This window comes from Aspergillus affinis (assembly GCF_023601865.1).
Source record: "Aspergillus affinis strain CMG 70 chromosome Unknown NODE_3_length_628324_cov_86_750800, whole genome shotgun sequence".
Taxonomy (NCBI): domain Eukaryota; kingdom Fungi; phylum Ascomycota; class Eurotiomycetes; order Eurotiales; family Aspergillaceae; genus Aspergillus; species Aspergillus affinis.
The window spans coordinates 598,271-609,078 of NW_026515784.1; the positions used below are offsets into that span (position 1 = coordinate 598,271).

Genomic DNA, 10,808 nt, shown 5'->3' on the forward strand with positions numbered 1-10,808 from the left:
ATACCCTCTCTATACTCCGTATGTAGGCTAGGCAACCACCTCATTCTATTACACATAACTTAAGCGGTCGAGAAAGGCATCAATCAAATGTGTAGCTGTAACTTGGAAGCGGATAGCTAGGTAGGTACCCAAGACCGAGACGAGGACTTGTATCCGTAGCTGTATACTCCACGTCTAACCGACCAAAGTTACCTAAGTAGATAGATAGCCTTGAGGCGCCGTAAAGTATTTTCACGATCAGATCACCCCGTCAGGGCGGCTAGGAATGTAGGAAAGTCGATCAATTGAAAAAGCCTCCTTCCCTTGCCCACCGTATCTACCGAATGGCCCTATAGGCAATCAGCATCGGCGAACAAGGGGATCCACTCCGGGAAAAGCAAAACACGAAGCGGTGAGGCCAGAGGGCCCTGATGGCGCAATCCACTTGGGATACAGAGCATTCTAGTATATCTCTTAGTCTTAGCGTGTTTGGACCTTGGCCTGTACGCTATTTTGTTGGTTAGTTGATTAGACTGGTGTCTTTTCCTTGATTCCTCTACCGTACGGATTAGTGACGCGGGAGAATTTTTCCAGACTTGCGGTAAGAGAAATCATTCGCTTGTGGTCCGTTGACGTGGAACAAGGCGTCGGGTGGAGAAGAACAAAAAAAAACACCCCCCCAAAAAAAGCGTTGGATTCTGATGCCCCCAAGCCCAGTAGCCTCTCTCTTCTAACGATGTCTCTCCCGTTGGCGTCATGTATTCGCCCGTTAGGACGGAGTACTGAGTACTTCCTGTCAAATTCTGTTGATCACAGGTTCCAGTATGCCGCACAGATGTCAAAGAACAATGCGGAAGGATTCCACTTACTCTCGGTCGTTGTGCGCTATGGGCCCTTGAAACCCGTGTCACCCGTCGCCAGATGAGGTCTTAGAGCCGGGTGCGGTGAGTTTTGGGAGGGAAAGGAGGATCAAGGAAAAGGAAGGCGAAGTCGGCTGAGGTATTTACTAAATGTGGGTTTATCTCGTTACTCATAATAACGCTACAGACTGAACTAGCTACACCGTGTGTAGCTGGTGGACAGAGTATAGCCTCTAACCAGCAGAAATCAGATAGATATCTTCATCAGAAAATCCCCACTATATAGAGTACATGCTGCAAATGCAAGGTTCCAGCATATCGGTTGCCCCTCCCATTCCAACCTACTCTAACTTTACAATTTAGTGAGCTGGTAGCTCCCCTATAACATGCGAAAGTATAATGATGATCCCTGACCGCCACGCGAGACGGCGAGACATATGACAGGGATAATCCCATGGACCAGCGTCACCAGCCAAACAAGGCTGAGGAGTCTAGAATCCCATCCTTCGGCAATTGGCCACCGGGTTGCTCTTTACGGGTAGAAAAACGTCCAAGAGACAAATTCGTAACTAAAAACTAAAAATAAAGAGAAAAATCAAACAACGGTCTCGGGATCTGAGACTGTTACTGTTACTAGTTCAGGCAGACGGCCGTTCCGTCGGGACTAGATGGACCAGAGTCAGTAGTCTGGCGATGTGGCTTGCGACCGAGTCATTCGTATTCCGGCCTAGGTCTCTATCGATGGATCAGCCACGGTTGACTGCTAAGGTTTTGGTGGCTGAACAACTAACGTAAGTCGACTGTTTGTCTCGGGTGTTCTTGCGCTACACGGTTTGAGGGGATTTTGGTTGGGATCGGATGTCTGCAGGTTAAGTACGGAGTATGGATCATGGTTTGGGATATGTATAGATCCGCCAATGTCAGGGACTGACTGACTCCCGTCTCGGGCGGTTGACTGGTGGACTGGTGGAATCTAACTTCCGCCTCGGTTTCACTGTTGTCTCTTGCGTTGTCAGTTGTCGCCGTGTCGGACTCACAGACTCCTGGACGGGGCTGGGTCGGGCTGCAGGAAGCCATCCTCCCCGAGAATGACAAGTGACACGCGATAAACGGAAGTGATGATGGTGAAACCGGCTATCCAAAACATCGGGAGAACGGCAGCTTTCAGGTATCCATAGGAAGGTTTCCGCGATGTCAATGCTGCAGGATGCCGAAACATATGACACACGGTGTAGAACTCGTCGTCAACCGGTATCCTGAATACTAATGATTCTGATATCATTTGTTTGTTTATTTACCTATCCGTGCTTTGTAGCCTTGTACATCTCATCAGGGACCAGTCGGCTAGTTAGTCCTACTGTAAGCCCCGTTGTCTTGGTCTCTTGGTCGGTTCTTGTCATTTTTTCCCACCGCAAGTCTGCTTTCATCTGACGCGTTATTGATTATTCCATGGCTTCTAAACCCTTCCACCCTATCCTCTAGCGTGCTAGTGAACCAGGCATCCGAATTTCGTACTATCACCGCCACACCCGATCTTGAATCCATATTCCATTTCCATACGTAGTACGCCATCCTCCATCATCATTCATCATCAATATCCCGTCCCCCACCTCTCAGTCTTACCCATTCCAGGTCGCTGCATAAGTGGGCCTCCCCGATAGGCTATAAACAAGTACCTTATCGGTCAGTTATCAGTTATCATTATCAAACCCGTCTCTGGCCTACTCGATAGGGTCTAGTCGGGTCTAGGTAGCCTCGCTCAGTCTGAGACCACGGAGTACGGGGACACTCTCCGTAATTCGTATCGCAAGTATTCCCAAAAACCAGAGCGACTAAAAAAGAAAGCCAGCTACTTAACTAACTACGGAGCAACTAATCTCCAACAACAACCACAGCGGGTGGGGCACGATTCCCCATCCTGAAACCTGCCTACGGAGTAGTCGGAGTCAACAGCCTCTTGCAGTTGGAGGGAATTTATCATCCTTGCGGCATAGTTCGGTCGGGTCTAGTTGGGTCTGGGCTAGTTTTAGGAGTTTTGACTTAGTCGCTGGAGGACCCATCTCTAAGAGCGGTCAAGGCTGGTGGGGCCACCTGTGGTGTACACATGTTGTGTGGATTGTGGAGATTGGAGAAAGAGAAGGCTTTAGTGTATTCTGTAGAGTGTAGGACTAGGCTAAAGGCTTACGGCGGAGGACTCCAAAGGTATTATCCTGGGATCCACTTCACACGCTGGACTAAAAGCTGACTAGTGCGGAAAAGAGAGGAACTTGGAAGAAGAAGAGAATACAGACTACGGAGAGCCAGAAAAAAAGGGCAAAGGGGAAATGATGCGGAAGCCACGTGGTGGCTCAAGGTTAGATAGTTTGGAACTCTATATTGAGTCGGCTCCCCTTTGGGATTCTCCATCACAGGAATAAATGGGGTTCGTGTTTGTGGTTCTCGCCCGGTTAACTACGGGTGTTTACTGTTTGTGTCTCGTAACTTGTAACTGGATCTTCTCGGAACTCGGTTTTTTCTCGGTTATGGAAGTTCGGTAGAACGTCCTGTATTTTTCTTTTCCTCATATGATGATCTCCGCTGGGATGTGCGATGTCGGGTGGACATGTACGGAGTAGTAGTCATGTACGCAATATGGAATTGAAAATCCTATGAGTACGCAAAGATCTTACTATGCTGAGTACTTACGGGATCAATTGTAACTGTACGAAGTAAGGAGATCGACCTATGCATATCGATACCTCCTAAAGTAGGTACATTCCTACGGATAAACGATCATCTCAACACTAACGGAAGTCAGCTTATCCATTACCCGCCCCCTTGACAATAATAGACACGATATACTCCGTACAAATCTACGAAATCATAGTTTTCTAATGGAAGCCGTATAGAATTCACTAGTGGGAGTGGTTTTACCAGAGAACCTCATCCTTCAACCGGACTGACCGAGAAATCCAGGGAGCTTACGGATAGGTACAGATCTCTCTAAGGGTTAACTTCTAACACGTAAGAGTGAGACTACACAGTATTGAATAGTATGCACTCCGTATCGCCGAGTGACGTCGAATTGAAGGTCACCCGGAAAATTGACCCTGGGGCTGTCCCATCGGTCCATTAACAGGGCCAGCCCGTTCCTAAGAAAAGAAAAATAGAATTTAGGATTCGAAGGTGCCCCAGTTCGCCCATCGGTTAAGCCGACCAAGTTGAACTCAGTCGGTCCCAGCCGCCTATATTTTCTCCATAGGTCCGTGGGGTTAGTTTGCAGTCGCCAAAAACTCTCTAGCGCAGAATGGTGACCATGTGATAGATCATATTGTCGGAGAGGAGAAAATAATAGAGATGTTAATTATCACCGGTCGGTCGTCGGTTGCATCCTTCCCGTATACATAGTTACTGACTTACTGTACGACTCTGTAAACGGGAATCAATTTCAATAATTATATCATATGTTGCACTCCGCCGAACGAACCCATTAGGGAGGTGCTCATTCCATGGTAGGATTAATGAGTTAATCTATTTGAGAGGAAGACGGCGGTCTCCGACTCCGCTTTTTGCCAGGTTTCACCTTCCTTCTCATGTACGGCTCAGGGGGAGGCGCTAGAAGGCTTCCAGAAGGATTCTGGAAACCCGCTAGAAGGGTGGAGATCGCGTTTCGCTAGTCTCTTCTGCTTTGCTTCCTCTTTGGGGGTCCCCTCCGTTCATGTTGGGGACCCGTCTTTCATGCGATCCTTGGGTCGGGAAAACAGAATCCTTCCCTGTCCATCTATTTTAGTCGATTTCGAGAAGCCTAAAGAAAAAAAAAAGAAAAGTCTTCCGTGGTTCTCCTGGGGAGGCGAAAAGGGTGATAAATCCTCCGGACGAGGATCGGACGGGTGGCTATGATGTAATCGGCCACCGACCATACGGAGTACGGAGTCCTTGGTCGATGATCCTCATCCCCCATGTTGACTGAAATTTGAGACGGTCAAGCCCTCCGAGCCTAGTCGCCGGAGGACTGCAGATCAGTCCTCCGAGGGCCGACAGTAGTATACTCTATAATAGTGTATACTGTGAGTCTGTGACACAGGACACTGTCATCTACATAGAGTGTACCTAGAGGTGCCGGGGCCGCCGTCGGCCTCGGAGGAACACACATCCTTACAGAGTACAAAGTTACCGTACGGTACGGTAAGCAACACGTGGAGGATCTGCCGGGAAGGCGGTCAGGCGGATCAGCTGACTCCATGTGGTTGATGCCCAAGGCCCGCATGCCAATAGGAAAAGAGCCGGGGCTGCGTCTTGTTTGATGGGAGGCCGCTTCCTGCCTTCCACGCGAACCCGTCATCAACCGGGATGTCCGACTTCCATGTTTGTCCTACATTGCTGCATTGCGTTCCCGATTGATTGATCATTGCCTTCCTTCCTTTCCCCCTTCGTATCAGGCCCCTGTCTTCGCTCTCTCCGGGCGAAGGATTCGGCTTATCCATTCCCCTGGGATCGTCCGCTTTGTTGGCCATGTTCATTCATCTCCATGCTGATATCACCGACATCCCGGGGTTTTAAATATAGAATTCTATCTGATTCCTTCGGGGCCCCGGGCCTCTCCCCCCTAGTCTAGAGAAATCGTCCGTCTGGGCATAAAGGATAGCGCTTCTCAATCTCTTGTCCCCCAATTCCCCCTGAACACCGACATCGTGCAGATGGGGACGATAGAAGCAGCCCGGTTAACTGCAGTGCGCTTCATGGCCCTCTGTCGGTCAGAGAACTGTTTGTCAGGTCCTCGGCATGAAGATCACCGGAACTCAACACTCCCCTAGGGCTCCAAAGCACAGCGTGGACTTTCGCCCCCAACATTCGACTGGACCACTCCTGGTCAGTGACATGCGCGCTACTCCGTTCAGGAATTCCTCTCGTAGGTACCCAACTCTGACCTGGCTAGAAGACCCTAGCATGCACATTTCATGCAGTAGTCGGCTCTCCTGTCGCGTTGCTGATTCGCCGCAATCCCGGTAGACATGCTGAGGCACGGCTTCTAAACTGTTGAGCGTCGACTACTGTGGTCAGAAATTAAAGCTATCAACCCCCCTCCCCCAAGCGTCACTGTTGCTGGGGATGTCACGTTCATTATTCCGAACTCCGCAGTCAGTAAGATAAGGATCTCCGAGACACATCCGCCTATTCCTAACTTGACCCCGGGTGGAGGAGAATGCCCTCGCCGGACTTGGAAAACGTTCAACCCACGATACCCAAATGATGCTCACTAACGCGATTAGTGCTGGACCAAACGAGGATCATCTGCTTTCCCCCCTTGCTTTTAGCATGCAAAGCTCCTTCAATTCATACCATGGTTACACACCCCGGTCTGGTTTTGGATCAGTTCTGGCACCCTTGTTGGTCTATTCCTATCATATCAGATCATATCCCTCCTCGCTACTCCGTAGTCTCCTCTTGTATTAGTGTGGCGATCATTCTCCTCTTCTTTCCGGCCCTGATCCTTGTCGCGTCTGTCGTGTCCGGTCTACCTTTTCGTCCCCAGACGCAAACTAGACTCGGCTGTATCCTAACCCAGCCGATTTGGTCCGGCCCAGTCCAGTCCAGTCTACGATGGAAAGAGCAAAGAATGAAGAACTAAATCGTCTAATCCCCGAACGAAGGATTGCTGCGACTCCACAACGCGGTCCCCTAGTCCTCGGCAGTCTGTGTCCACGATCCACACCTTATGCACCGCGAGAATGAATGCGCATAGGAGAGGTGCCCCCTCAAAGGATTTGCTGCATGCTGCATTCTTACATGTGTGCCATGCAAGGGAAGAAGAGAGGTCCTCTGCTAAAGTGAGGGGGATGACTGACTGGGATCCTGTGCATAGCACATAGCACATGCCACATGCCACATACCTCCCACACACCCGCAGACCATGTTCCACGTTCCATGCTTCCCATGCTCTCTTGACCTCGATGGTTTGATCGGCGACGTGTGTGAGGTTACAGTACATACGTGGACGGCATAGATTACCGTGCCACGCTACATACCTGCTCTGTACGGTGTACGTGCAGATTTCAGTTGAATTTTTTTTATCTTTGCCGCCGGTTGCCTGCCTTAACGGAGTATCTCTATCCCCTCTCTTCTCGTCACCCTTTTTTGTAAACAGCACGAGGATGGATTTACAATTGCCAGAGTCGAGACTTGACCCTGAATCTGAACAGGTAGGAGGCACAAACAGAAAACAAAAACGAGTAGGTAAGGAAATGGGATTCTCACAGAACCAACAACGAGAAGAAATAGTTCATATGACAACAAAGACAAGCCTCAAGTCCAAAGCCTTCTTTCTACCTGTCTTATTTATCTATCAACTTCCTCTATATTCATCTTCCCCAATTACCCGATCTGGTAGTTGATCTACCATTTTCTACCGAGCAAAAAGGACTAAGTCCAGACCGGCCTTGTCGATAGCATTAACTAGAAAACATTTTTCCTCCCACAGTCAAGTGTCAACACTGGACGGTCTAATTCCGTAATTCCGTCCTGGTCTTTAGACCCTACCTAGCTACCAACAGAGGATAAGTGTCAACGAACTAAAGCCCTAGTTGCGTTACTAGAACAGATTGGAAACCCCCATCACTATCACATCATTTCAATTTTTTTCTTTACTCCGTACACCGGGGTATTCCATTCAAAACTCGGGTTTTCCCTACCAATGAGATCGTGGATTCGGACCAACGCCTTGGGTGCCTGTTTCCAACATTAGACCTTCTTGGCTGGCTGGTTGCGAGGTCAGGTGGCTAGTTAGCTAGGTAGATAGCTAGGTAGGAACTGACGCTTGGCGGAGTTAAGACTCTTAAGACAGGGGTCGATGCGATTTCCTTTCTGGGTCTCAAGGAAGGAAGGGAGCTTAGGTGTAGGTGTACGGAGTAGACGGGGATGCGGTAGTCTACGACCCGTTCAATACTGTTTACTGGTTGTGGTTAGATAGGTGGTTTGGCTGTCCAGCAGCCGGTCGGGGCTGTCGATGTTAAGCTGTCGGTGGTTTATTCCGTACTAGTAGGGTGCACATAGTTGTTGTGGGTACATGCTCTACTCAATGCTGGGTGGACTCATTGATTAAGGGTACTATGCTAGACTCTGGTCCATATACCGAGTTGATAGAGCGATGGAGGACGAAGGATGCAGGCGTCTCTATACAGTGTACAATATAGAGATCATTTCTTAGATTAAAATTGCTAATTAGCCAACTAACAGGTCAGGTCGTGTAGTTAATGATATGTTCTTTGCTAGAGTGAAGAAGACTAAGATCCATCCACGTCTCAACCATCCCGCCACCATTTCCCCAACGAACCACCCGAACCCGCCATAGCGACCACCTCTTCGAAGCTGATCTCGACCCGGAACATCCGGCCGTCGGCCGTCCCGCTGCCCGCGCCCACGGGACTGATCAAGCCCCAGCTCACGAGCTTCTCCCACGCCTCGCGCGCCACGTCGCGACCCCAGACTCGGCCCGGGGTGGCGGCCGCGCCGGACACGGACGCCGAAGTCTTCGCCGCCGTCAGGAGACGCACGTATTCGGCGTACGCGGCGGGGAAGGAGAGCGCGAGGGGTCCGGCTGGGAATGAAGAGCCGGCCTCGAGACCTGGGTCGAAGAGCGCGGCCAGCCGGGTGGCGGCGAGAAGGAGCGAGAGGAGCATCGAGGAGGAGCTGGCGGTTGCGGAGGCCGAGAAGGGGAGCGGTGCGGGATCCAGACAGGAGAGACTCTGGCTGCTGAAGGTGGTGGCGGTGGGGATCTGGAGGGATAGTGTTGTGTCGTTGTTGTTGGCGGGATACGTGCTGTAGTGCAGTTCTCCCAGTCCGATCAGGGCGCTGGTCAGGAACTCTTTGACGGACTTTGATTGGTGATAGATTCGTTGGAGGTGAGCTTGGAAAGCCTCGTCGCACCAGAGACCCTTAGTTCGAGGTTAGTCTTCTGGTTCAGGAGGGAGGCTAATGCCTGAAAGAAAAAGAAGAAGAAGCTTACTTGTAGATAGACTTTCCACCCCTCCAGTAGTCTACTCCATCCTTCCGACTGGACTAGCGCGTGCTTCTCCGCATCGGTCCCCTCCACATACTCCAATACTTCGATCTCCTCCAGGTTCAACCCAGCATAACAGATGTCGGAGAACGTGTCGAACGTCCGGGGAAGAGGAACGTAGACGTATCGGTGACTGAATCGGCTTTTCACTCGTTTTTCGAGCATCTCGGTGACGTCCACCTTGGTCGTCAGCCCTAGCACCGCCACCGGTGCCTTCCGCGCTTGCGCAATATCAAACAAATTATACAGCAGGGTTTGGCGCCGGTGGGTCACGAAGAGATCGAACTCGTCCAGAATGATGACAATGGACTTGGCCGCCGTCACGGTCTCCGCATTTTCCGGCGAGCCAAACAGCTCCTCTGGATGCGACAACAGAGCGAGAAGCGTCGCCATAGTGTCGGCGTAGCTGCCCACTTTCCCAGCCTCGTCTTCCGTGTTGGTCTCGCGGCCAAGCTGGCGCCACATCTCGCGGAGCGCCAATCGATCGTCGGTATGCAAGAATCCGTTGAGGCGAACCACGTGGAAATCGTTCTGGTGTTCTTTTCTCAACGACGCGATGATGGTCTCGACTATCGCCGTCTTCCCGGACCCTCTCGATCCCAGAAGCAGCATTGAGTTCCCCTCGCCAACGCTGACCGTCTGCTCCAGTAGTTGTTCCACTTTTCGGTATTCATTCTCCACACCCTTCAAAGGAATCCGTCGCTTGCCGTTTAGCTTCTCCAGGACAATCGAGGTCAATGTCTGCAGTTCATCCGTCAATCCTGCCTGAGATAGAGCACGGAATGCTTCAGCGTAGCTAGGTAGCGAGGTGGCCGCAGCTGCGACCTCATCCGAACCTTGACTTTCTTGGTAGGTCAAGTCCTGCTGCAACTGCATCGACACCAGGTCATCCAGCCCGTCCTGGTAGTCATCCGCAGGCGGGGATTGCTGCGATCCGTGGCCCGTAGCTACCGCTCCACTTATATCCTCCTTCGCATCCTCGAATCTCACCATATTCCTCTTAGACCGCGTCCTCGTAGCCCGAGCCGGTCGTTTCCCCTCGTCTTCTTCTTCTTCTTCTTCTTCTTCTTCTTCTTCTTCCTCCTCCGGCTCTCGCGGCGGCGACTCCCCAGCATTCCCTTCAGTCTGCAACACCGGCCTCGTCCTGCGCGCACTCCTCGAAGTAGTTCCTGTCTGTCCAGAGGCGGCTGTTGACCTCCTCACCGGCGTCTGATTATTGGCCTCATCTTCGAACCTTTGCGGCGCTTTGCGCTGCCGTCCACTCGACCGCAGTCCCGTCCTCGAAGGGGTATTACCCGCCTGTTTATCACCACCCGTTTTCGTCATCCCTTCCTGGCCCGGAGTCTGCCCTGCTTTCGACAATCGGCGACGCCGCGCCGACCTCGATGTACTCGGTGACCCATCCTCCTCTTCTGTTCCTTCCGCTGGATCACCTAGCGATTTATTTCCGGTTGTCTGTTTGCGCGGCGTAGGCGACATCTCCTGCTCATCGCGCATCGCGGTGTCTCCGTCCGAATCCACTGGCTGGTCCTGATCGGATACCCTGCGTCGCTTGGCGGATCGGGGGTCTTTCATTTTGAGTTTGGTTTGGGGTTTAGTTCTCGGATATGCGTATGTGTGAATATTCGGTGGGAGGTCAGGGATGTGTTTATTCGAGTGCGGACTTCGAGATCATGAGTGTCGACTCGAGCTCGGTTTTCGTCCGTCGTTGAATAGGATAAGAGTTCGCGGGTCAACGTTTCCACTGCATCTATCGTCAAGAAACAAATCTGAGTTTTCTCCTTCCGGGAAGACTTTCTCAGCTCTCGACCTCCAATCCAGAAAACAGCCAAGCTTAGCTCGGGAAGATAGTTATATCGATTGAAGCTGAAGACGGGAGGGAAAAAAAGGAATGGTTTCGACGATTGCAGACAGTGCGATTCATCTAGAGATTT

At 51.2% G+C, this 10,808-nt stretch overlaps 1 protein-coding gene across 1 annotated transcript; it reads right to left on the reverse strand.

The window, feature by feature from the left end:
• Positions 1 to 8,116: 8,116 nt before the first annotated feature.
• KD926_007164 (origin recognition complex subunit 4) lies at positions 8,117 to 10,449 on the reverse strand (the record flags this gene model as incomplete). The annotated part of the gene is made up of 2 exons (XM_053102120.1): positions 8,117 to 8,749; positions 8,821 to 10,449. The coding sequence occupies 2 exons, from the start codon at positions 10,447 to 10,449 to the stop codon at positions 8,117 to 8,119; spliced, it is 2,262 nt and encodes a 753-aa protein (XP_052960842.1).
• Between the last annotated feature and the right edge of the window lie 359 nt (positions 10,450 to 10,808).